This window comes from Xyrauchen texanus, chromosome 39 (genome assembly GCF_025860055.1).
Source record: "Xyrauchen texanus isolate HMW12.3.18 chromosome 39, RBS_HiC_50CHRs, whole genome shotgun sequence".
Lineage (NCBI taxonomy): Eukaryota > Metazoa > Chordata > Actinopteri > Cypriniformes > Catostomidae > Xyrauchen > Xyrauchen texanus.
In genome coordinates, this window is record NC_068314.1 from 29,686,097 (window position 1) to 29,713,748 (window position 27,652).

At 38.8% G+C, this 27,652-nt stretch overlaps 1 protein-coding gene across 1 annotated transcript in view; it reads right to left on the bottom strand.

The window, feature by feature from the left end:
* Window positions 1-27,652, bottom strand: part of LOC127632998 (phosphatidylinositol 4-phosphate 3-kinase C2 domain-containing subunit beta-like) — a 67,554-nt gene that overhangs the window by 2,787 nt on the left and 37,115 nt on the right. The window contains exons 12-30 of the mRNA XM_052111853.1: window positions 26,049-26,171; window positions 24,909-25,076; window positions 24,368-24,479; window positions 18,341-18,483; window positions 11,949-12,140; window positions 11,062-11,155; window positions 10,800-10,894; window positions 8,918-9,098; window positions 8,463-8,570; window positions 8,281-8,373; window positions 8,066-8,195; window positions 5,947-6,083; window positions 4,888-5,057; window positions 4,559-4,715; window positions 4,210-4,319; window positions 2,456-2,657; window positions 2,227-2,351; window positions 1,754-1,871; window positions 851-947 (exon numbers count right to left, since the gene is read on the bottom strand). Coding sequence (XP_051967813.1) covers window positions 851-947; window positions 1,754-1,871; window positions 2,227-2,351; window positions 2,456-2,657; window positions 4,210-4,319; window positions 4,559-4,715; window positions 4,888-5,057; window positions 5,947-6,083; window positions 8,066-8,195; window positions 8,281-8,373; window positions 8,463-8,570; window positions 8,918-9,098; window positions 10,800-10,894; window positions 11,062-11,155; window positions 11,949-12,140; window positions 18,341-18,483; window positions 24,368-24,479; window positions 24,909-25,076; window positions 26,049-26,171 — 2,555 coding nt within the window. The remainder of the gene's footprint in view (window positions 1-850; window positions 948-1,753; window positions 1,872-2,226; window positions 2,352-2,455; window positions 2,658-4,209; window positions 4,320-4,558; window positions 4,716-4,887; window positions 5,058-5,946; window positions 6,084-8,065; window positions 8,196-8,280; window positions 8,374-8,462; window positions 8,571-8,917; window positions 9,099-10,799; window positions 10,895-11,061; window positions 11,156-11,948; window positions 12,141-18,340; window positions 18,484-24,367; window positions 24,480-24,908; window positions 25,077-26,048; window positions 26,172-27,652) is intronic.

The following is a 27,652-nucleotide window of genomic DNA, read 5'->3' on the forward strand; positions in this document are numbered from 1 at the left end:
TAATATAATTATATATATATATATATATATATATATATATATATATATATATATATATATATATATATATATATATATATATATATATATATATATATATAAATAAATATAATTTTATTTTTTTGCAAAAATCACAAAAGTTGCTGTCCGCACTGAATGAGTGTCAGATTGAAAAAAGGTCTAGCAAATATTTGTGTAGTGTAGTAATGGGAGTGATCTAGTTTTGATGTGTTGTGACGCTCTACTCGCATACACTTCGGTGTAGACACGGTTTGAGCCCTTCCCTAAACCTACACTTTTACCTACCCCTGATTGGGTAATATAAATGTTATTCTAGGACCAGCAAGGACGTACTACTTGGCAAAGTCACATCACTGATCAGCCTTGAAAGTACTGAAGCCGTAACGGCTGCAAAAGAGCAATTTTTACTCATGATGACTCTTTCAATGTTTAACTACCGATAGTTAAATGATAGATAAATCCCTAGGTAGTGAACAAAAGAAGAGCTTACTAACTTGTGTCAGGTCAACCCTGAATTCTGACCGCACTGACCTCATGTTGTGCTATTGCAGGCACATTGCATTAGTAGTTAAAGATAAAGCCATGCACTGGGTGTGACTCTTAGTCACAGACTTGCTCAAAAAGACTCTACGCAGCTGATAGGACCAACCTATCTTTTCCTTTACACTATGATAATTCGATATGATGGTAGAATAAAATGTGTGAACTTTGAATCCATCATATTTGTAAGCATGCATAAGTTTGCTGATTCATTCTCACATGTTGTTACTGCAGTAAATATTTAGAGGGTGTAGATGTGTGTGAGTTTATTAAGGAGAGAAAAACGTACCTGTTTGCTTATTTTGGAGTGCATTTACAACAGTTCCTACACTTCCTGTCCGTTCGTCTCTTGGTAGAGGGTGAAAGAAGGTGTAGATGAGATCACACTGAAAGAGGAGAGGGTAACACTTAACTAACAAGCAGGCACCAAAATAAACATAGTGTTTAAACAAGCTAAAGAATAACACGATGGGGCAGAGACATTATTAATGTGTCTAAAATAATGTTTTATAGAATGACTTGAGCCATGCACACTTTGTGATACCACTGCTGTCAGACTTTATTGCCGATTTGAAATGCTAATGAAACGCAATCTTGACAAACAGTTTTAGAGATTTCGGTCTTTCCCTATTGAAGTAGATAGGACCTGTACCTGTGTGCCTTCTGCCTACTTAGAAAAGAATCACCCAAGTGAGTTGCCAAATGCCCTCCGAGTGAACATCCAGTACTTGTCTTTAAGGGAAGCCTCATATTTACGTGCATTACAAAAATACAGATGCTATGTGATCTGGTTGCATTCCTGAGATGCACCCTGAAGCACAGCAAAGGGAAAGTGAAAGTGTGCATTGTTTGGCAGCTGCCAGTGCCGGTCGTGCCTCAATACTGTGGTCTGTTTACAGACAACACATATTTTCAGTGTCTGTTTTCTGCTGCAGTTACAAGAAACATACCAGTCAAAGTGAAACTAAATGCAGCAGGATGTGAACATTCTGTTCAGTTATTATCATGGTTCTTCAGGAAATATTATTAAGGGTAGTGTGCTTTATGATATTTCTAAGCTTTTATATTACACTAGAAAAATAAATACAGTAACATAGAATTTGCTCAGTTTTCGCTAGTGATGGTGATTTGAATATTTATAGGTAAATTAAAAAATATTAAAACCAAAATTGAAAGTCAGGCCAAAGGTTACCTGTGCCACCTCTGGAGCAGCATGGATCAAATGCCAAACATATCCATTTAGTGCCTCTTTCCTTCTGTCTGCCAGGGCCTCCCCTCGAGACCGACCAATCACAAAGCGGCTGGGAAAGCTATGGGAACGTTACATCTTGAGAGGGGTGTAATAACATGAAGAGCACTGCATATTTTTCATAAGTATACTGTATATAACCTTCTGTACTCTGTATGCTGGCAATGGATTTGTAATGCTAGTAGTCTGGGAAGAAATCATCAGTGCCCAGCTTTCATTTGCCTTTAAATCTTATCACAGTTTTTTTTTTTTTTTTAATAAATATATCGACTGACAGCTGAAACCTGCATTAGGTTCCACTAAGGTTGGGGCTTTTTCAAATCACTTAAGGTAAGGGTGTGGGCTGCGTATATAAACAGTGGAGTGATCACTTGATTTCGTGTAATTTACTTTTCTGAAAGATTTTAACAGTGTACCTGGGTAGTTTTGACGAAGGGACAATGAGCTGTAGTTTACTGTGAAGTTCATGGAACTCCTCAAAGGTTCTCTGGACTAATGTTGCTCCCTGTTGACCTTCTCTGTCTACTTTTACAACATAAGACTGCATGGAGGAGGAAAATGTTAACAATGACATATCAATTATTATAATGGCCTTTAAATGCATTTGGACTGTAATGCACTTGTATTTCAATGTGGTATACTTACGTAGCCCTTGCTTGGGGTGTATGTTTTAAAGTGTCTGCAAACAAACAGGCTGTGAATTGGGCCATCAGTCTTCAGGGTGTAGACACGTGGCGCAAATGACAAAACGGGGCGCTCCTCAGAGGATGCAAACTTCATTTGTGCCAAGTTGTGAATGAAGAAGTTGAGCTTTGTGGCCATACTCCCAAGACTGGACTCAATTAGCCTAGAACGGGGCACAGGATTCAGATATGGAGTCAGAAAAACGAACCAGTGAGCAATGACTTATATTAAGCTACATTAGCGAAATTTACTAGATGAAAAAAAAAGCCTTGTCTGAATGTTTAAACTAGTTTTAGAATTTTAAAGTTAGTTGAACATACAGACATTACAGTAAGACAAACAGCCAGCTAGCAAGACAGTCCGACAGAATGTTACATAGATAGTCAGAAAGATTAAATTCCTTTTGTGGGTTTGTTTACATTTGAATTTTTGACAGTTGGAGTTTGAATTAATGAGCATTCCGTTGGCCCATTTGAACATTCGGTCTATGGGGTTTGTCACATTTTAACTGTCTGCTGTGTGAAAACCTTAAGTCTGATCAGCTGGAAAAGACACAACACACTATTCCAGAACAGTCTGAAGGTCTGTGCCAAGTTTCGTGGCTGTAGCTTGAAAGCTCAAGTTGGAGTTAGTGTTAAAGTTTTTGGAATCAGTTTTGGAATTTTGAAAAATTACAAATTTTGTAGAATAACAGTATGTTGGCTTCATCAAGCCAACTTAACAAGTAAGGTTTCAAGAATAAATTTGTGTCCCTGAGACACATATAATGAGATTGCAAAGTCCAAAGGCAAGCTAGGTCACTATTACTATGATAAAACAGGTGGAAAAAGAGAGATTGTTGGTAGCCATATCACCCTGCAGCTATTGCCTGGTTGCCCACTAAATCTAAGCAGGGTTGAGCCTGGCCAGTACCTGGATGGGAGACCTCCTGGAGAAAACCAAGGTTGCTGCTGGAAGTGGTATTAGGGAGGCCAGCAGGGGGTGCTCACCCTATGGTCTGTGTGGGTCCTAATGCCCCAGTATAGTGACGGGGACACTATAATGTAAAAAAAGCACCATCTTTTGGATGGGACGTTAAACCGAGGTCCTGACACTCTGTGGTCATTAAAAATCCCTAGGGCACTTCTCGTAAAGAGTAGGGGTTTAACCCCGGTGTCCTAGCCAAATTCCCCCCATTGGCCCCAATCTATCTATCATGGCCTCCTAATAATCTCCATCCCTGAATTGGCTACATCACTCTACCATCTCCTCTCCACCAATAGCTGGTGTGTGGTGGGCGTTCTGGCGCACTATGGCTGCCGTCGCATCATCCAGGTGGATGCTGCACACTGGTGGTGGTTGAGGAGATTCCCCCTATACTATGTAAAGCGCTTTGAGTGCCTAGAAAAGCGCTATATAAATGTAAGTTGTTGTTGTTGTTGATCTGGGGGTGGGTTGTTATGACTTTGGCCATCACGCAATCCCAAAGTAACAACCCCCCAAAAAAACTGTAACTGCATGTAAACGTTCTTAAAACAAGAAAACCTTAGCAAATTGGACAACACCATTATTGCAACCACCCACAATACCCTAGCATAGTGGTGGCACATTTTGCAAGGACAAGTACCACTCTTGTAATCTTGTAAAAATGTAGTCCAGCACTATATGCATTGCATAAATGTAATAGTCAATCGTGGACTTCATGGGCAAGAACAACAGTGCCTGCAAGTTCCCACCTGGTGAAGTGCATGGTGGCATCTGGTTCAGACTCATGTGGTCGTAGAGCATCATAAACATATTTTAAATCATCCACATCAGACAACTCTGGAATACCACTGGACAGCATCTGCACACACATAAACACACAGGGTCAATAATAGTATTACAATCTAAGACTCTAACGATACATGGCACTTCAAATAAACATCCAAATAATAGGCAAGTGATCAAGCGAGCCAGAAAACAACATTACTTAAATGACTGTAACCACTCTGTGGATCCAAATGACTACAACAAAAAAAGTACAATCTTAGTCCTCATTACAAAATTACATATACAATATAACCAAAATATCAGAGTTTTCACCAGGCCGAGCAGGTTGAGAAAGAGATGTGCGTGTTTCCTGATGAGATTGTAGGCTTCACAACACAAGTCCACAAAGTCATGGAAACGGCTTGATGGCTTATCACCTCCATTGATGACATATGCCATGTCGGACGTAAACACAAAAGGAGCACGGTCTCTGCGAATTACAAGAAGATTCAAATCTTTGACAATATTTACTATCAACACCTCTGAACTTGTTAAGTTCAAAAACATTCCTGTGTTCATTTATACTACAAGAATGTGAAACAGGTCTTGTTGTATTTCTTGCATTTTTCTACAATCAATATCTGGGGCAGAGGAACTCCTACCGTTTGATGTTGCCAAACATCTGTGCATGGCCCAGGAACTTGCCGAAGTCAATGTGGAACATGTGTCCGCTGGTTTTCAGCATGATGTTGTCGTTGTGCCGATCGCAGATGCCCAGAATGTGAGTAGCCACACAACAACCAGCACAGGAATAGATAAAGTTTTCCACAGCCTGTGAAAAAACACAACAGAGTTATTTTTTAACTGGTTTTATTAAACTTCTTAGGCTTTTTTAAGCTTTAAAAAGAGTCAAATACAATTGTATAGAAATCAATGATTCATTGACTTTCTTTAAAATATATCTTCTGTGGGGACCTGGGTAGCTCAGCGAGTATTGACGCTGACTACCACCTCTGGAGTCACGAGTTCGAATACAGGGTGTGCTGAGTGACTCCAGCCAGGTCTCCTAGGCAACCAAATTGACCCGGTTGCTAGGGAGGGTAGAGTCACATGGGGTAACCTCCTCGAGGTTGCGATTAGTGGTTCTCGTTCTCAATGGGGTGCGTGGTAAGTTGTGCATGGATCACAGAGAGTCGCATGAGCCTCCACATGCGGAGTCTCCAAGGTGTCATGCACAACGAGCCACGTGATAAGATGTGCGGGTTGACAGCTCAGAAGCAGAGGCAACTGAAACTTGTCCTCCGCCACCCAGATTGAGGTGAGTAACCGCGCCACCATGAGGACCTACTAAGTAGTGGGAATTGGGCATTCCAAATTGGGAGAAAATAAAAAAATGTTGTTTTTCTATATATATTTTGTGTTCCGCAGAAGAAAGTCATACTGGTTTGAAAAACATGAGGAAGAATAAATAATGACAGAATTTAATTTTTTTTCCCCTGAGCTATTCCCTTAAGGCAAGTAATGATTCTTAATGTGCTTGAATATTAGCTCATTAAATATACAGAAATTAGCATGATGCAACCCGATGCAACCCATTGCAACTAGAGCAGCCACGGATCTTTCTGCATATTTCACAGCAGAAACCTGTTTGCATGTATGTATTGGTTTAGCAAATATGTCTTAAAATAGTATGATGATACTAAAAAAAGCAAGAGGTCCACCTTTTCATACTCTTCCTCAGTGGGGTTGTGTTTCTGCAGCCAGTCTGCCAGTGGCCGGTCCTTGAAGGAACCAGTCACTCCATGTTCAACCTGGATCTTCCTCAAGGTTTCAGCATTGGGAATCATCTCTACCATGCCTAAACAAGAGCAGAGATGAGAAATTTTGAAATTGCTTCCAAACACACCCTCACAAATTCAGTGGATGATATAATCATCATATTAGCTCTGTTCCAAATCCTAATGAGCTGCCTCTGGAAGCCTCAATTTAAGACATTATTCTGTAGGAATACTCCCGATCTGTTCCAAAAGTTTCTACTTGAAGGAATGTTCCGGGTTCAATACAATAACCCAAGTCAACAGCATTTATAATAAAATGTTGATTACAACAGAAAATAAGTTAAACTTGTCCTATCTTGATTATTTAAAAAATTAATTGGATTAGAGCAAGGCACTTACAATAGAAGTGAATAGGGCCAGTCCATAACATTAAAAATACACAGTTATATATGTATAGCAACAATATGTAAACACTTTACATGTTTACATGATTTTAGTGTAATCAAATCTCTAAGCTTAACTTGTACTAAACATGGAACATTCCTTTAAATACGCTGCCTCATATGATGCCTCACTTTCGCCAAATTCAAGGACAGAATTGCATGCATCCTTCACAGAGAAGGCAATTGCAGAATGCAGTGAAAAATTCAAGATGGCGAATGAAACGAGATAGTGCTTTCAGAAAGTATTCAGACCCCTTCATTTTTTTTTTCCTCACATTGTTATGTTGCAGCCTTATGCTAAAATGCTTTAAATCTCTCTCTCTCTCTCTCTCTCTCTCTCTCTCTCTCTCTCTCATACATATATATATATATATATAAAATGTACACATCAATCTACACTCCATAGCCCATAATGACAAAGCAAATACACAGATTTTTGATAACTTTGCAAATGTATTAAAAAGAAAACACTGTATTCAGATCCTTAACTCAGTACTTAGTTGAAGCACACCTGGATTTGGGGATTTTCTGCCATTCTTCTCTGCAGATCCTCTCAAGCTCTGTCAGTGCTTTTTTGGAAATTTCAAGTGGGCTTTCATGTGTCTTGCACTGAGGAGAGGCTTCCGTCTGGCCACTCTGCCGTAAAGCCCAGATCAGTGGAGTGTTGCAGTGATGGCTGTCCTTCTGTATGTTTCTCCCATCTCCACACATGATCTCTGGAGCTCAACTAGAGTGACCATCAGGTTCTTGGTCACCTATCTTACAAGGCCCTTCTCCCCAATCTCTCAGTTTGGCCAGGCAGCTAGCTCTAGGAAGAGTCCTGGTTGTTCCAAACTTCTTCCATTAAAGAATTATGGAGGCCTTGGTAGCCTTCCCCAGATCTGTGCCTCGACAAAATCCTGTCTCTGAGCTCTGCAGGCAGTTCTGTTGACCTCATGGCTTGGTTTTTACTCTGATATGCATTTTCAGCTATGAGACCTTATACAGACAGGTGTGTGCCTTTCCAAATCATGTTCAATAAATTGAATTTGCCACTGGTGGACTCCAATCAAAGTGTAGAAACATCTCAAAGATGATCCAGAGAAATGGGATGCACCTTTTAGGTTAATTTGAAGTGCCATAGCAAAGGATCTGAATACTTATGCCAATGTGATATTTCATTTTTTTCTTTTTAATAAATTTGCAAAGTTATCAAAAATAAGTTTTTTGCTTTGTCATTATGGGGGTATGGAGCGTAGATTGATGTGAAAAATAGTTAAAGCATTATAGCATAAGGCTGCAATATAACAACATTTGAAAAAATTAAGGGGTTTGAATAATTTCCGAATGCACTTTTGCTTTAACTTTTGATTATAAATATACATACAATCCACTCAACACTGAAAATAAAAGAAATCTGACTATTTTACTTAAGTGTGTTTTCAATACATATTTTTGCTCTATAATTCTGCGTCTACCATGCGTGTGAAGAGTCACACCGATGTAGAGCATTCTAAATTGAACACTTATGCGATTCCATGTTGGTCAGGGTGCTCTGGGATGAAGTATGTATTGGAACAGACCCATCATCTACTGAGTGGGACCATAAACTGGAGTCCATATGGGCAATGGGTTTTTACCTTTACCACGTCCAGTAGAAAAGCAACGGAAGATGACCATCCTCATGTCCAGCCCCTCTTGGATCCAGATCTTATTCATGATCCGGATGATCTGCAAAGTCAGCATGTCCTGCCTCAGATCATCTCCAGACTGAAAGAAAGAGAGCACATGGCCATAAATGACACAGACCCAAAAAAAGTATCTTAACTACAGCACTGAGCTGTAAAGGACATACTTTAAAAATGACGTTGATGTTGTCTCCCAGAGGATCCAAGTTCTGGAAGGAGAGCTTGAGAGGAACTGCATTCGAGTTGAAGTAGGAGCAAGACTACATGGAGAGAGAGTAAGAGATCTGTGATGGCCCTGAGAAGCACAACAATGACTTTCATATGATTAACATAATGAAACATGCATTACCTGTATGTTGATGCCCTTGACGAGCAGACCTGGGTTGAGGGGAAGTCGACAGCTTCTGTTCATAGAGAAGAACTGACTGACCTCCTCCAGACCCTCACGGAGAATAGCCTGAACATTAGACAAAAGACTGACGAGAATCAATGTGCTGACCAGATGGCCTGAAGAACATTAAAGTGACACTCAAGCCGGTTGAACACCGGATGTGAAGCATGGCGTCTCGGATAGGATGAGACACCGGTACAGAACATGTCAATGTAATATTTTGCCATGATCATAGGACCCTGTGGCATAAACTTGCCCTTTCATGTAAAAAAAAATAGTTAAATCAGTGCCGATCAACAAAATTAGAACTTTAACTGCAGTTATTTTAATTGAATAGTCTTTTAAAGTCATTCCCATGAAGCAGTAGAGAATATAAAGTTAAGCAAATATTTAAATGTTACAGTGAAACTGACCTGTCTAGATGAAGGAGAGGCATCTCTGACCCGCTGGGCCACTTTAGCCAGAATGTTGACCACCCAGCACTGCCGATCAAACTCCTCCCTCAAACTACGACCAGAGCAGCAGAGCAGAGCAGCCAGCAGGTACTGATACCTCACACTGAACTGAGAGTCCTGAAGAGTATCTTTCAGCAACCTACAGAGAGAGACAAATGGGAACATTATATCATTTTATTAGAACATGCTATTATCCGAAGTGACTGGCTGAACACTTATTCAGGGGCGTTCACACATACAGCAACTTACAATGACAAAGCGATCGGAAGTCATTTATTTTCAATGAAAAATTGCGATTTCTAACGATATGAGTGACAATACCATTGCCAATGCAAAAAGGGTAACACTTCTATAAAGCCCATATTTATAATTCATTGAAAAGGCATTATAAATACATTATACTGTATTCATAATTTCACAAAATACACCCTGTAAAATGTTATAACTTCACATAAATAATTGTAACTACAGTTTTAATACACTATTAATACTTAACCTATTCACTGTTATACCTTAAAGAGAATAATGCATTCTAACACAATAAACATCCAATTTTATTCTCAAAAGTTAATAAAGTTAATTGCAGTCATGGAAAAGCAGCATAGTGTAAACAACCATATGGTTTTATGACGTGATCATATACCATTATAAGCGGTCAATGCCTGCTTTAAAGTTTCAAAAGCAACGCCATCTTACATAAACTTACACAAACAATACATCACAAGTCATGCTTATATAATATAAGTTATATAAATATAAGATCCTAAAAAGATGCACAAACATTCAAGTTTTTTATTCTTTATTGCATTAAAAAAAGTAACAAAGATTTGGCTACATGTGTAAAAAAAAAAAAAAAAACAATTCTCAGATGCGAGCTACTGATGTGTTTTTTTTACATTGTAGCTTTACAAGTGTTTTTTGTCTCTAAATTTACATTAAATATGTTTTATTTATATATTTTTTGGATTTTGTGCTTTTTAACTGCATTTTACAGGCTTGATTTACAATTTACCAATTAAAAATATCTTAGCGATGTTTACAAAAGACATTGCTTTGCCATTTTACTGTAAGCATATTTATACCTACCTATATATTTTAACATATAACGTGTATTATAAAACATTACAAATGCATTATAATGCATTCATAACGCCTTTCCAATGCATTAAAAATATGGGCTTCATAGAAAGTGCTCCCTAAAAGGTTGAGCACAGCTGAAATTTATGCAAATGAGCAGTTACATGATGCTTCGGCTGACAATGGGAAGACAGGGATCAGCCTTATACAGTCAGATACAGCAGTCAAGATGTAAAGCATACGGTACTAGAAATTAACAGTAAAGATTTTGAATTAACAACTTTTTGGTTACAAGCTCAAAGCTGTAACTACAAGGCTGTAACATCAAATAGTTTTGCACTTTATAAAAGATATTCATTCTGTGAAGTGTCGATTAAAGCTTTGAGGTTAAACTTTTTGTACCGTATGTACTGACTGATCCACGAGAGAACATTACCTCATCTGTACAGCAGGTGGAGCTGTGAGCTGATTTCATACACCCACCATCCTAATCGATGTGAGGCGGTGATAAATCTCTGTGCATGGCTTTATAAATTTGCATACTGTAAAATGCAGCCAACATTCATGGTGCTAACAAGTTAATCACAATAGTTACGATCAAAGATTCAAGTTATTTCACACACATGCAGCAAATAAGCATACCAGCTTAAAGTTGACAAATTTGAAAGCGAGTGAGCTGGCGTGACCCGATTTCTCAGTTTAAGTGTTGTAAATGTACAGTACATTGTTTTGTTTTTTAATAATCTGAGGAGTGAGGACACACCAGAAGAGGTAGTGAGCGATGCGCACATCACCGATAGCCCTTCTCAGCAGAAACCGCACTAGGTGACTGTCCAGATAGCACTCATACTTCAAAGCCTATACAAAACAGAGAAAGAGAAAGTGTGAGAAAGAAAATGGTTGGTTGGCAGAAGGGAGGAAGAAAAACAGATTATGGTTGGTAAAGCGAAGGGAACTGAGACAAAAGCAACACGGAAATAGGGCAAGAGCATGAAAAAGGAAGTGAGATACAAGGCCTGTGTTACCTGCACTAACTGAGGAAGGAAGTCCAAAAGCTCAGGATCTGAGATGGAGTCCATCCACTGTACAGCTGTGCGCCTGCACTCCTGATCTGGAAACCTGGTTGGAAAAACATCAAAACAACCTCTTAAAGGGATAGTTCTATCATTATTTAAATCACCCTCATGCCATCTAAAATGTGTATGACTTCCTGTCTTCTGCAGAACGCAAATAAAGGTTTTTAGAAGAATATATTAGCTCTGTAGGTCCTCACAATGCAACTGAATGGTGGCCAGGCATTATGAAGCTCCAAAAAGCAGATAAAGTCAGCATAAACATAATCCATCAAACACCAGTGATTAAATCTGGCCTTCTGAAGTGATCCAGTTGGTTTTGGGTGAAAACAGACCAAAATGTAACGCCTTTTTCACTGTACATCTTGACTGCAGTCTCCTTGGCGAATATTATTTCAAGCTCGTGCAACAAGACAACAATGGCAAGATGTACAGTGAAAAAGGAGTTGGTGTTGTCTCTCACCAAATCGAATGCCTTCAGAAGACTTGGAATATGATGTACATGTCATGGACTACTTTTATGATACTTCTGTTTTTTTAAGCTTTAAATTAAGTAATTATCAATTGCCATTGTATTGAAAAGACAGAGAGGGATTTTCATGCAAATTGTTCCTTTTGTTTTCTGCACAAGAAAGAACGGGTTTGGAAAGACAGAGGGCACTGGATGTCTGCCCTGGCCTCTGCTCTCCACATGTGTTCTACTGGACAATTCTAAAGGTCAATTCTTCATGGTCTACTCAAATCAGCTCTTCTGCCAGCCCTTGAAGACCAGTCAAGCTCCATTTAGCCTGCAGCTAAACAACAGAGCTAGCCGTTGCCATGGTTACCAAAACACTCACGTGGCATTCAGCAGGCCTAGGGTGTCCAGGTGGTTCATGCATCCCCACTGGCGAAGCAGGGCGTAGATGTCAGGCAGACATGCCCACTCCCAGCTGGGCGCGCTGGCCAGGACCAGCGGCAGTCGACCAGCGGCCTCCACATGGCAGAAATAACGCTTCTCCCAGAGCAGACGCTTGTCCTCTGGACTCAACCTGCACAGAGACACAGGCCAGAAAGTAATGAAACAGAACATTAGTGGATTTAAACCATTCTTGCACAAACTTGATAAAAGTTTAAAATACAGCAAGAGAGGAGGACACCAAAACCTTCTTCACTCAGCATTGATGGTAGCTCATGTAAATGAAGACATACGCACACATTTCACATGGGAGATGAAGCATAACAGTGATATCCGGGAAGACTTTAATGTTGTTTCCAGATGCACAGCTACAGTGTATTTATGGTTTACAACCATATCATGTACAACATTGTACCATAGCCAGAAAGAAAGACTGTTCAACTGGGTAAAAAGGCAACAGCGAGAACTATTGATATTAAAACGTATTATTCAGTTATGACTGCTACCTGCTGGAAATGCACTCTGCACAATGTAAGATGCAGGTTTTCTTTGTTTACACTGACATAGCAAAGCCTTCCTTGAACATTACAAGATCAAGAGTTCTGCCTCTGGAGGTAAACACTCCAAAAGGCTTCAGTCCAGGGTAAACAGAAGTGTTTTTTTCATGAGTAGCCATCAGAAACAAGGAGAACTAACACATATAGAGAAATGAGGGGTAATTAAGATATAGTCTGAACACACACAGAGCAACACACCACCAATGCTACATTTAGGGCTGGGCGATATGACAGTCTATACCTTGCGGTGTGCCAACAGAGATGTTGATATACCATTTTTACAGCATCTATCAGTGAGCAGGACTGCATTACATATTTTTAATGTAAGAAACATGGAGAAATGGAAAAATATAGAGAGGGACATACCCCAAACAAGTCGAGATATATAAGAACTTGTTTTTAAGTGGTGTTTTTGGGCACAACAAAAAGTTTTGTTCTTTACTGTTTACAGTTGCCAAGCAATGCCAAGCAATGCTACAGCTTGCCCTATTAATAGAATTAAACTGTCAGTATATCTGCAATATTACAACAGCTTTGAATGACGCTTCTCCAATTTCAGAGCCGGAACTATACGTTTTATAATATTAGTTTGAATGTTTTTTGTTTTTAACTTGTGCTACGAAACATGAAGCTGTTTTAGCACTGATGCCAGACATATCGTACATACATCATTAATAGGGATAGAAAATCTTAAGGAATTTGATGATTCCAGATCCGATTTCTTAACAATTCCGATTCCTCGGATTCATTTTTTTTTTTACTTTACTGAGAAATAAACATTTGGAAATAAGAAATACAATTCTTACAGGGTTTACTGCCATCTGCAGACTGTTGCCAAATTATAAAATAATTTCATATTTTATCAGAACAGATTCCTTCAAATTATGTTTACACAGTATTTTTTTTTCATTCAAACATTGATTTTTATAAAATACCACTTCTTACAACAAAACACACGTCTATCTTGAACTGTATGTTGTCATATCATCAAACATCCAGTAATTATGAATTCTCTGAATTCTTGGTTCATTTCAAGTAGGACACGCCCGATGCCGAATTGCCCAATCAGTAGGAGAGGGATAAAGGAGGAGCCGGGGATGGCCAGAGAGAGAGAGAGAGAGAGACAGACGCGGCTGCTCTGTGTGTGTGTGTGTGTGTCTTGTTGTTTGTTCCATCTTTCCCGAACTGTTACACCAGTTTTCTGTTCCCAAACCTTGATATGCACCAAGACACTCCAGTCATGATGTGTTGAGGTATTTGCTGTGGCTCTTTTGGCGGTTGTCATGCATTGTTCATACAGTTGAAGTCAGAAGTTTACATACACCATAGCCAAACACATTTAAACTAAACACATTTCGAGGTATGCTTGGGGTCATTGTTCCTTTGGAAGACCCATTTGCGAACAAGCTTTAACTTCCTGGCTGATGTCTTGAGATGTTGCTTCAATATATCCACATCATTTTCCTTCCTCATGATGCCATCTATTTTGTGAAGTGCACCAGTCCCTCCTGCAGCAAAGCACCCCCACAGCATGATGCTGCCCTATTTGCTATTAAACTCAAAAAAATTAGTTTAAATTACTTAAACCTAAGTGTATGTAAACTTCTGACTTCAACTGTATCTAATTAGTGAGCACTCGCTCAGTGTGGTCATATGAATGACAGAGTCATTAGCTGCTAGCCAAGTCAGTTCTTTATACAATGACAACCTGTCCAACACCATTCAGATACTATACCTGTGTTTCTTTCTGGAGAATGAATCCATGTTTAACAAGTGTTTTCTCAATCTAGGGATGACAGCCATAGAGTAGGACCTTCATATCAGATTACCTTTGTTTTGCTTGCAACCATAATGAGTCATCACACAGCTCAAAGTACTGGGGGAAGGGTTCTTTAAATGGACACACACATACTCTTCACTGCAACATGCATACGGGACCATCACTTGAGAACTACATATCCCACAATTCACAGGGGACTGGAGGAGCAGTATTGATTCCAGGCTGCAGTTGCCCAAGGCAACCCTGAAGCCCATCTGTGAAACAATCACTTAAAACGAACTTTACTAAAACAAATAATGTGCATTCCATATTCGTGGTGTAATACAGTTTAAAAAAATAAAAAGAGATTAAACATTTGTCTGGGTCTGCTGACACACGGCCAATCAGAGTTTACACCAAACTCAAACACTCGACAATGAACTGGAGCCTGAATGTTTATGACTGAATATTTCCAGGCTGGTTCAGCTTCACATTTTACACGGAAGCAAATGTTTAGGAGCTCTACAGAGAGGCCTGGGTAGCTCGTTGAGTATTGATGCTCACTACCACTACTGGAGTCGTGAGTTCAAATCCAGGGCGTGCTGAGTGACTCCAGCCAGGTCTCCTAAGCAAGGGCGCGGTTGCTAGGGAGGTTAGAGTCATATGGTGTGACATCCATGTAGTCACTATTATGTGTGGTTCTCGCTCTAGGTGGTGCGCATGAGTTGTGTGTGGATGCCACAGAGAATAGTGTGAAGCCTCTACACATGCTGTGTCTCCGCGGTAACGCACTCAAGATGTGTGGATTGACGGTCTCAGACTGGGAGGCAACTGAGATTCATCCTCCGCCACCTGGATTGAGGCGAGTCACTATGCCACCACGAGGACTTAAGAGTGCATTGGGAATTGGGCATTCCATATTGGGAAGAAAACAGGAGAAAAAAAAAAGAACTCCAAAGAGTCTGAGCAATAAAGAAAGAAAGGAGTAGAAAAAAATAACAGGGAGAGAAAGAGAGCGAGTGAGGAAGAACAGGGCCAGCTGGGGAGGATATTCACATTATTTGAAGAGCACCAAGCCCTGATGAACACCAGATAAGCCCTCATATTCAAAATACGGGGGAGAAAAGAAAACCATAAAGTGCTGAACCATGAAACCAGAGAGGATAAAGTTTAAGTAGAGAAAAAAAAAAGAAAATATTTACACATGTACCTATGAAAACAGATATGAATGTACTGTATAGATTATGTAATAAGGTATGAGGTCAAATTAAATTTAAAGGTTGATATGCAAATTCAATATGTGCGCTGACACATTTTACAACACAACTATGCATGAAATTGAGCTTGCGTAGCAATACGTGTCTGTGTTCATGTACTTGCGTAGAGTTTGTTTGGGCCTTTAGTGCGTCCAAATCTTTAGTCACTGAAAATATTCATCCGTATTTTTATCCTCACTTCAACTTGCATATTTTTATTAGTTATTTTGATTAGATAATCAAGTGTCAAAATTGAAGCGAGGGCATGCAAATAAAAATGTGACTATATGGAAACTTGCCTCGTCAGCACAAACATCATGTAACTAACTTCATATCTTGTGAATAATAAATAAAAAATAGTAATAATAATAATAATACAAATATTCTTCATTAAACCTCATTTGGAAAATATGCATAAACAAAATCCTTCATCTGGTGAATATATAGGCTTTAAAAGCTTTATTTGATTAATCATTAATACAGAGCATTGTAACAGAGCCAAGTCGCCATCATTTCAAAATAAGAGTTCCTGGTGTGTTTCCTACTTGTTTAATATTAAAAGTCCAGCCTTATACACCAAATTGTCATTTTTCTTCTGGGTATTATTGGGAATTTGGTTCAGCAGTAAACTGCATTTGGAATTGTATTCTTTTGGAGTCTTTTAGTGTCTTTATCTGTGCCCATCATAGCATTAGAAATAAATAAGAATAAGAAATAAAAATTATAATATAAGAAATACATTTTATGTATTTATTTATTTGTTTTTAAATCGGCTGATTAATCAGTTATTGGCCTCTCTCACCACATTGGTCATCAGTGAAGACAAAATATCAGCAAAACTCTTATTTTAGCACTAGAAAAGAAGTGGCCATTGTGTCACTGTGAACTGGTTTGGTTGGTAAACAATGATGAATGATCTGTGGCCTCTCAACTAAATGCTTATCCTATGCATTACACATAGCTGGTGACTGTTTGGCCACAACAGAGAATGCATTCAGTTGTGCTAAGGTTTTTAAAATAGATAAGATTATGACAGCTGGGTCATCTACAATTTTGGAAAAGACTACGTTTAGCTACAGTCTGGAGATCTCAAACAACCAGCTTTTGTTATTAAATTCAGACATATGTCATTTTTTATCATACATATTTCACCAACACACAGCACAAGATATCTTTTCCTCTCCATAAGGAACATGTCTCTGTGTGTGAAGCTCAGAGGGATGTTGAGGAGCTCATCTTAGTCACACAAGAGAGAATGAGACTCATTACTGTGGCAGTTGGTGTCACATCCTACCTTAGATCTTAGAGCTGCCTTCGACACCACAGATCATGACATTCTCTTAGATAGGCTTGAGAGTTAAGTTGGCATTTGTGGACTGGCAGGGTTTTGGTCCTATCTATCAGACCGCTACCACTTTGTCTGTGTAAACAAGGAATTGTCAGATCAAACAGTAGTTTGGAGTGCCACAGGGATTAGTTTTAGGACCTTTGCTTTTCTCCTTATATATTCTTCCCCTGGGAGACATTATCAGGAATTGTAGAATAATTTTCCACTGTTATGCCAACAATACCCAACTTTATATTTCTTCTAAACCAGCAAAAATTTCACAATACTCCAAATTAAAGTGTATTGATTTTCAAATGCGATTCATCTCACTGATCTCTGCCCGCAGCACCTTAGTCTAATGATGGACTACATTCTTAAAATGGAATACATAGACTATCAATGAATTGCCAACAAAAGCCTACATCAGCCAAATAACAAGGACAATGCATCTGTGAGAATTTCTGCAGTAAATCCAGAATGGACTTCAAAGACATTATCATTAAACTTACCACTGTACAAAATGTTGTTGTTTAAACATTGGCCCTTAACACTTACTTAGTTTACTAATTTTAAACCATGACTTGCACTACACACATACAAAAAGAATTATATTGGCATTATATTCATGCTGTTTAGCCTGATGGGAACTCGCCTACACAGTGGGTCTGGTTTCTCCCAAGGTTATTTTTCTCCATTAAACAACATCTTATGGAGTTTTGTGTTCCTTCCCACAGTCACATTCGGCTTGCTCACTGGGGTTCTAAATACAATGATAACTTTAATTAAAAATGAACCGTAATATCTATAAAGCATGATTTTCTGTAAAGCTGCTTTGAAACTATGTGTGTTGTAAAAAAAGCGCTATACAAATAAATAAAAAAATTGACGACTTGTGTGCACTACCATTACATGAAAGAGCTAGAATGATCAAGTGGCATGTAAAGACTCAAAAGCTTAGCAAAAAATAGAGCCTAGGAATTGTTATATATATTTAAGACCTTGAACTGCCTTTCATACTGAAAATATTCATGGGCCCCCAATATTCAAATAGTGGTTGATCAATATGTGTCTTTCACTGACCGATTCTTAAAGACACTATGAAACCAAAATTGAACTCTTGATATGCTAGTGTACTTCAAAAATTATTCTAAAAGTTCTTCTGATTTTACTGAATTTTACCCAATTAAATACTGAATAGAATGAGAATGTTCCTCCTCCAGCAACCCAACAGTAAGTAGTAAATCATCAGTTCATGATCTTGAATATTTGTTTGTATCTTTGAAGCTGTGCAATGTGAATCAAGGATATTATATACAGCATTTTAGATACTAACATAGCCTTTTAGAGGGGATGATCTGAAACACATTAAAGTATGAAAATGCATATTAGGTCAGGATGCAGAAGTAGCTTCAAGAGATCATACAGCCAACTTACCAGAAAACAGACTTCTTGTGCAGGACATCATGCAGCTGTCTCTGGCTGACCTGGTCCAGGCGGGAGAACTCGTACTGCGGACTAAACTCTGCAGGAGCAGGGGTGCTGAAGTGTATTTCGAATGAAGAAGTGGGAAAGTCCACCTAAAAAGCCAATGCAAAAAACTGATTTCTTCATTGGACTCTTTACTGTATGGCTCCGACTAAATACTTAATTCTATTCTGTTGCTTACAACTAACAGATAGCAGACTTTTGTTAATAGAAGATAAACAGCTATCATAGGTACATTTTCTCCAGCTCATGGGTTTTAAAGATGGGGTAAAGAGAAATTAGAAGGTTTATGATCCACAGCAAACGCTTACATTCACGGTCACGACTGGCAGCTGTTTCAACATACGCATTAAATGCTGTAACAAAACTCCTGGAGGGATACGGCCCGATGAACAGCTGAGGCTTTCGCCTTGAACATGCCAAGTTCAATACTGCCAACACTGAACGCCAATGCAAGATATACTACATACACTAAGCTAAAGACATACTAAAACTGCAGCCACGTGAAACCAGTGCAAGGGGGGAAACAAAATCAGATTTGAAATCAAGAAAACCATATCAGCAAGATGAAAACGGCTTTAAATGCTGGTTCATGATTGGGACATCTGGGTCTGTTTTCACACTTGGGCATCTGTCAGTGCGAGTTGAAATCAGTCCAATCATTATTGCCATATGCCTCTTAGTATCACACTTCACCCATTAGCGGAGCAGAACACACTGCAACTAATGAACACTGAAGTCTACCATGCGCTTCATGACTTTCACAACAAACGTTCCCTCTGGGGCTGTTTGTATGCACAGCATTGAATATGCATTTTCTACAAACAAAATGTATATTTATGACTTTAAAGATGTCAAGTGGTGTAATCATCAAGCAAAAGGTTTTCAAATACTCTCCTTGTTCTTAATCTTTAATTTCAAATAGGTTTTTGAACATTTGTTTTGAGTGTTTGAAAATATCCAGAATTTTTAAGGCACGAATATCAGGGGCCTGGGTAGCTCAGCGAGTATTGACGCTGACTAACACCCCTGGAGTCGCAAGTTCAAATACAGAGCATGCTGAGTGACTCCAGCCAGGACTGCTAAGCAACCAAATTGGCCCGGTTGCTTGGGAGGGTAGAGTCACATGGGGTAACCTCCTCATGGTCACTATAATGTGTGGTTCTCACTCTCGTTGGGGTGTGTGGTGAGTTGTGCGTGGACACCACGGAGAATAGCCTGAAGCCTCCACACGTGCTACGTCTCCATGGTAACACACTAAAGCCACATGATAAAATGAGCGGATTGAGCGGCAGCTGAGTTTCGTCCTCTGCCACCTGGATTGAGGAGAGTCACTATGCCACCACAAGGACTTAAGAGTGCATTGGGAATTGGGCATTCCAAATTAGGGAGAAAAGGGGAGAAATCCGAATTTTCCCTGATTATTTTTTAAGAATTAATAATCGATGGTTATCTACTCATGCCAATCGATGGTTAACTACTCATGCCAACATTTTCTTTTTAATTCAGAAGCTGAATTAAAAAGAAAATGTTGGCATATAATATATATATATATATATATATATATATATATATATATATATATATATATATAGTTGAAGTCAGAAGTTTACATACAACTTAGCCAAATACATTTAAACTCTCTTAGTCTTAGGTCAGTTAAGATCACTACTTTATATAAAAAATTTGAAATGTCAGAATAACAGTAGAGAAAATAATTTATTTCAGCTTTTATTTCTTTCATCACATTCCTAGTGGGTCAGAAGTTTACATACACTTTGTTAGTATTTGGCAGCATTGCCTTTAAATTGATTAACTAGGGACAAATGTTTTGGGTAGCCTTCCACAAGCTTCTCACAATAAGTTGCTGGAATTTTGGAAACTGATGTAACAGAGACAGACTTGCACACGCTTTTTCAGTTCTGCCCACAAATTTTCTATTGGATTGAGGTCGGGACTTTGTGGTGGCCACTCCAATACCTTGGCTTTGTTGTCCTTAATCCATTTTGCCACAACTTTGGAGAACTTTTGTCCATTTGGAAGAAACATTTGTGACAGTGTTTCCTGGCTGATGTCTTGAGAGGTTGCTTCAATATATCCACATCATTTTCCTTCCTCATGATGCCATCTATTTTGCACCAGTCACTCTCGCAGCAAAGCACCCCCACGACATGATGCTCCTTACCCCAATGCTTCACAGTTGGGATGTTTTTCTTCAGCTTGCAAGCCTCACCCTTTTTCCTCCAAACATAACTATGGTTATTATGGCCAAACAGTTCCATTTTTGTTTCATTAGACCAGAGGACATTTCCCCAAAATGTAAAATCTTTGTCCCAATGTGCACTTGCAAACTGTAGTCTGGCTTTTTAATGGCAATTTTAGAGCAGTGGCTTCTTCCTTGCTGAGCAGCCTTTCAGGTTATGTCCATATAGGACTCGCTTTACTGTGGATATAGATACTTGTCTACTCGTTTTCTCCAGCATCTTCACAAGCAACTTTTCTGTTGTTCTGGGATTGATTTGCACTTTTTCACACCAAATTACGTTCATCTCTATAGGACACAGAATGTATCTCTTACTGAGCGGTATTATAGATGCGCAGTCTCATGGTGTTTATACTTGCGTACTATTGTTTGTACAGATAAACGTGGTACCTTCAGGCGTTTAGAAATTGCTCTCAAGGATATACCATACTTGAGGAGGTCCACACATTTTTTTTTTTGCACTTTTATCTCTGATATCGGCCTTAGTTTGTTTTACTGGTATTTTCTACTGAAGGGGGCTGTTTGTTTTTAAATAGCATCCCATCATTGATCGCAAGACCTGCAAACCAGCCCAGGCTGTTTTAAGATATTTGTTTGTTTTTTTGTCTGTTAATTTTTTCAGCCGGTAAAAGGGATAGAACTTCTGGATTGATGAAGTGAGACTTGGCAAGGTGTGAAACTATTGAACAATCCCAAAGACTTTCCAATGAAAATTGTAAACTAAATGAATGGGAAAAGGAAAAGAATGTAAGAAATGGGTCAGAGAAAGTAAGAGAGAGAAAAGCAGCAACGGATAGGACAAAGAGATCACACGTTAGGCAGGAGTTTTAACGAGCCCCAGATGTGTCATTAACCCCAGCTGCATCTTTACGGTGAACAGGCAGATTGCAGGGACTAACTGAGCTGCCACCTCATGCTGAATAACCTGAATAGTCCCAGCACCTTAATGAAGGGCAGAGCCTATAAGCACATGACCCAGCTTTACTCCTAGTTTAAACTGCACAGCCCACTGCCCTCAGACAAAGCCATGCCAATCGGGCACAAAAGACCCCAGTTGGCACTGCCATGGGGTGGCTTGGCACATGGAGGTAGCAGAGAAAAGAATGAGGTTTGCATGGTAGGAGGCCTAAGCGAAGGGTGGGAATTTCACAGAGACCCAGTCCGTGCAAGGAGAAAACCATGCACACACGTGATTTACTGCACAAATTCAAGACAGTACCAGTGGGGGGTAGGGATAAATCGATAACAAAATATATGTGCATACTAGGCATAGTAAGTCACCAGACAGAAGTAGATTTCTGCAACAGTGCTCACACATATTCTATACAAACTGCATGAAAAAGAAAAAAGAAAACAGGAAATGGGAACACTCAACATAAAGCTGCAATAATTATATTATATAAACAACTTTCTGAAGGTTTTCTTTTTAATGCATGTACAAAACTAGAGACCAATATATTTTAAACTTGTTGAACTTTGATGTTACTTTGTAATTCTGCCATACAAAGAGTGAAAATGACTTTGGTTAAACATCCCATCTGGATTTGATTTATAACAGAATGAAACTAAACTAACATCTAATTTATTTCAGGTGTCAGTGCATTCACTTTTATGCATCAAGTAACTGCTTGAATTAGCAAACTGTGCAGAGCAGCAACACTTTGATATGCCAAAATTTGAAAATGATCCAAATCTAATAAGAAGTGCTGTTTACAGAGAGCGGCAGCGTAATGTCATGTCTGAGTGTGTTAACAGAGGATATTAATGCATATGGAGGAAGTGACTCAGTGTGCACAGGGAGGTCTGGGGTGACAGGTCTCAGGTGTTTGTGATGAGTTTCTGAGAGTGCGTGTGTTTTTTACTGATATGATGTTTCCTGCACCACTAATCAAAAACAGCAGCACTACTGCTACACCCTCAGTGTCACGGCAAAATAAATGATACTTGATCTGTCTAGTAGTGAGTTGCAGTACGAAATCAGTGAAGACCTAGTTACATACAAATTACCCTTATGAGCAGGTTCAATTAAAGAAATGGTCAAAAAGACTCACGAATCAGTCACAAATTCACAAGTTAACAGTTTGCATTTGTTAAAATGAATCATTCAATCACTGAATTGGAGCGGCTACTGAACATCTAACTCACTGAATGACAATAGCGCAGCCAGAAATGAACATCCTGTCATAATTTACTCACCCTCATGTTGTTCCAAAGTTGTATGATGTCCTTTATTCAGTGGAACACAAAAGGAGATTTTATGCAGAAAGAAAGAATTTCATTGCATCTTTTTTATTATTATTTATTAGAATCAAAGTGAATGGTGACTGATACTTTGGTGATCTCCTTTTGTGTTCCATAGAAGAAAGCCATACAGGTTTGAAACAATGTGACTGAATAAATTACGCAATTTCCATTTTATGGGTAAACTATCCCTTTAAGGTTTGTGAGACTTAAACTATTAAAATTAAATACATTTTGTATAGGGTATTGTTAGGAAAAATGTTGTGTTTTACCCCACTCCTAAAATAGAATTAGAGCAAAACCATAAAAACAGTTTGATCTAGTTTTGTACTTTTTGAACCCTTTTTTCTGTGCATACCCTTTTACCGAGGTGCATATAGATGTGTATAGAAGCTGTGAGAGTTTTGTAATGCTCTCTCTCTGCAAAGCTATCTGACCTACTTTTAGGACCTTGAACAGGCAGAGGGACAATCCCTTTCTACATTTTCACAAGCATACTTGCCTGACATTATTACTGGCAAAGCTATGAGCCAAATTTGAAACATACCTTCACTACAGAAGAAAAAAAAAAAAATAGCATAATCATTTATCTGCCAAGACACATGCCTTTAGAACATACAACTTCTCTCTTATAAACTGAAAAGGTATGCAAATAACCTTGGAAAACAGGAAAAAGTGAGATGGTTTGTTTTAACAGGAAGGCTCATCCTTAGACCTGATAACGGCCTATTTGGCATGTTGCAGTCTCCAGAATAAAAGGCGGATTAACCAAAATAAGATATAAAGACATATATAGTGACAAATATGTGAAGGAAAATAAGCTTGCGGTGTACACTCACTGAGCACTTTAGGAACACCTGTACACCTAATTATTCATGAGATTATCTAATCAGCCAATCGTGTGGCAGCAGTGCAGTGCATAAAACCATGCAGATATGGGTCAGAAGCTTCAGTTAATGTTCACATCAACCATCCGAATGGGGATAACATGTGATCTCAGTGATTTTGACTGTGGCATGATTGTTCGTGCAAGACGGGCTGGTTTGAGTATTTCTGTAACTGTCGAACTCCTGGGATTCTCACACATAACAGTCTCATGAGTTTTCTCAGAATGGTGCGAAAAACAAAAAACATCCGATGAATGACAGTTCTGCTGATGGAAATGCCTTGTTGATGAGAGAGGTCAACGGAGAACGGCCAGACAGGTTCGAACGGACAGAAAGGCTATGGTAACTCAGATAACCCCTCTGTACAATTGTAGTGACCAGAATAGAATCTCAGAATGCACAACATGTAAAACCTTGAGGTGAATGGGCTACAGTAGAAGACCCCATTGGGCACATTATAAGGACCATTGTGTTCCAAATAAAGTGCTCAGTGAGTGTATATGCTCATTCAAATGTCAGGTTTACATGTTCTATATAATGATAAGCAAAAAATGGTGTACTGTAAGATTACACAATGGACCGAACCTGTAGGATGACGCTGTCTGGCTGGCTAAAGTTGGGCGTACTGGACCGAGCATTTCCACTGCCTGGAGTTGAAGGCCAGAGACCCAGAAGCTTCCTCCCACAGGTCAGAACACTGAGGAAGAGGGAAAACAGGGGGCTTGAACAACACCTAACATCCGTTTATGGATGCACAAAACAAGCAACAACAGGATACAGACAAGGATGGAGTATAAATACATACAAACTTGGCCCAATAAGTATGTTTGTGAATTATTTGTTTTGCATTTATCGTACGTGAATTGGTAAATACAGTTGAAGTCAGAACTTAACATACACCTTAGCCAAATACATTTAAACTCAGGTTTTCACATGTCCTCTGTGTGTGTGTGTGTGTGTGTGTGGGGTTTGTAGGCCGCTGTATACTTGCAGCAGTCGGCCTGTTATAATCATCACAACAGCTTTAATGTAGGAGGTGAGTATCAGCAGAAATCTAGTGCTTAAAGAGTCTGTTTTCATGCCCTCCAGTAAAAGATGCACTGAACAAAATCAGATAAATTCTTACTGTCTAAAGCTGAATAGGGGCATGGTGACCCAGCCGAGAGCTTCTATACTGCGTTTCTGCTTGCTCTTCTCCTCCACCCCGCCAGGGGGTGGCAAAGGGGTGGCGTATAGAGTCGCGTTCAGCTGTGACTCCCTTGGCAACTGGTTGATCTGAACAGGGAAGCAAACTCTATATTTTGAAATAGAGGGAGAACAATTAAAAATTAGATATTTTTATAATATTAGATATTTAAACAGAAAAATCGTTATTCACAGCAAAAACGACCAGTGGTGCAATGGTGAGGTGATAGGCCATTTTATCATTTGGCTATAATATAATATTATATATATCATGGTTTACTTGAAAAACACATGTCTCGGTAGGTTATTGTACACATGCGGACCAGTATAGAACTGTTGCATATTTAGACCAGTGTCTTTTTAAAATGTAAATGTGTTAAAAAGGTTCCTCCCATGTGTGTTCACATTGCATAATAAATACTTGTGGTACAAAAAAAAATGACGGTTCATCTTAAACAGTTATCACAAATGAAGCATAGACTTGTTTATTTCGAAAGACGTCCTGAGAGAGGGAGGAGTTCTGAGAGTGATTCACAACACCTCCAATTTGAGTTAAAACAGTATATTTACACCTACATTCCGGAGTCTAAATATATTGAGACAATAAATGACAATTATCTACTAAAATAGCTCAAGACAGTACCATAACTCTACAATAAGGGAGCAGAGTATGGAAAATAGCTACAGGAAGCTGAGCTGAACCATCTATTTTGAAAAAGTAATTTGAAGTAAGTATGCATGAAGTAACATGTGACTTTTTCCTGATAACTTTCATGTATAATGGAGCAGAGGAATCCACCAACACTTGCAGTGATAAACCTTATTGTACATTAAAATAAACAATACAAACCAAAGTGTTTGTGTAATTTATTTTAAAGTCCAATAAAGTTTATCACTGCAAGTGTTGCTGGATTCCTCTGCTCCATTCCGGTTGTTTCTAAACATGCACCTTGTGAGTGGGTAAAATAGCGCCCGATCTATTTCTACAACTTTCAATTATAACCCATTTGATTTTGACAAATCTCATAGACTGTACTAAAGGGAGTGTGTAGCATGTGTTTGGAGTTGGAGTCAGGCTCACCTCTGTTCCCAAACCACCAAGTGGAACAGATATTTGCTGACTGACTGTTTACTGGTGTGCTGGGGGGCACAGAGCTCCACCCCCCCATGGGTGAGCGAACAGGACAGGAAGAAATTTTCATAGCTGTGGATGTATTTGTGAAAGACAGAAAAAGTGAGACCAGCAAATGGCAGCTAAAAGAAGATATTTTACATAACTGACTTTTCAATAAATCATGAATACTGGAGGAGAATCAAGAGAGCAGACTTAAAACAAACTGAAGATCTGCGGTCATATGACTGAATTCACTTTACAGTTGTAACACTAGTAGTTGCAACTCAATTTTGAATGGACGAGCCACATTCTAAGCTGTTGTAAAATAACTACAAGCACAACGGTGGGCACACATGCTAATGCGGAAGTTGCAACATTGCTTAGCAACCATTAACTCCCATAATGAACAATTAGGCAAAATAATATTTAATTTCAATAATTATTAATAATAAATGTAACTGTTAACTGAACATTGGTGTCTTATTATATTGCTGTTGCCACCGTTCAATAAAAGCAATAGCACACTGTGTGTTACAGTGAATTTACCAGTTAAGAGTGATTAAAGGGCCGTTCAGACAAAACGCGCTCTTGCATTAAAAAAAATCTAGATGCAGCGCAACAAATAGAATAGAACGAAGGGGTCTCCAGATGCATTTTTAAAAGTTTAAGTTCTTTTTAACTTGGCACTGCATCTAAAAAACGCACCACTCCAGGAAGAGATGCTGAAAAACAAAAACATCTAGACGTGGTGCAACGGTCAAAAATAGAAAAAACTGCGCAGATGGACGCAAAAGTGCATTCTATGTGAAAAGGCTTCTGAAGCATCCTGTCTCTCATTGCTTATTGCTTTAATAAATGACATTTGTATGCCATCACTCTGTAATATTTGACCCAGAGAAAGCCACAATTCTCATGTGACCATCACAGCTGTTTACTTTATGCTTGAGAAATCAAGCTGTTTGTAAACTCAAACATTTCTGTGTATTTGGGTTAACAACTTAATTTTTGAAGCCTTGCCACCTTTTTCTGACTCTGTCTTCCTTATCTCCATATGTTCTCGACATTTCATACTAAATTGAAGCACTTGGAGAGTTCTAAATGGGAAATGAACTCTCCAGAGGCCGATTTAAATAGAAGGAAAAACATTCTCAAGCTAAATGGAATACCAAAGAGGGAGGGAAAACAAGTAAAATGCCAACGCTACTTGTATGGAATACTGATCTGAAGATCCACAGAAACACTAGAAACAAAACTCTGGTAAATGTCCTCTACAAATCGTTTATCCATCCACAAGATAATGTTTAAACAGACAGTTCACCCAAAAATGACAATTAATTTCATCACCCTCATGTTGTTCCAAAGACTTCTCCTGTGGAACACTAAAGGAGATGTGATGCATTATGTTAGTCGTAGTCACAATTAACTTCCATTGCATCTTTATTTGCATACAAAGAAAAAAAAAGCACATGGACTGAGACTTTCTGCATCACATTTCCTTTTTTGTTCCACAGAAGAAAGTTATATGGGTTAGGAACGACACGTGTATGAATTGTAACTCTAGTAAATTACAG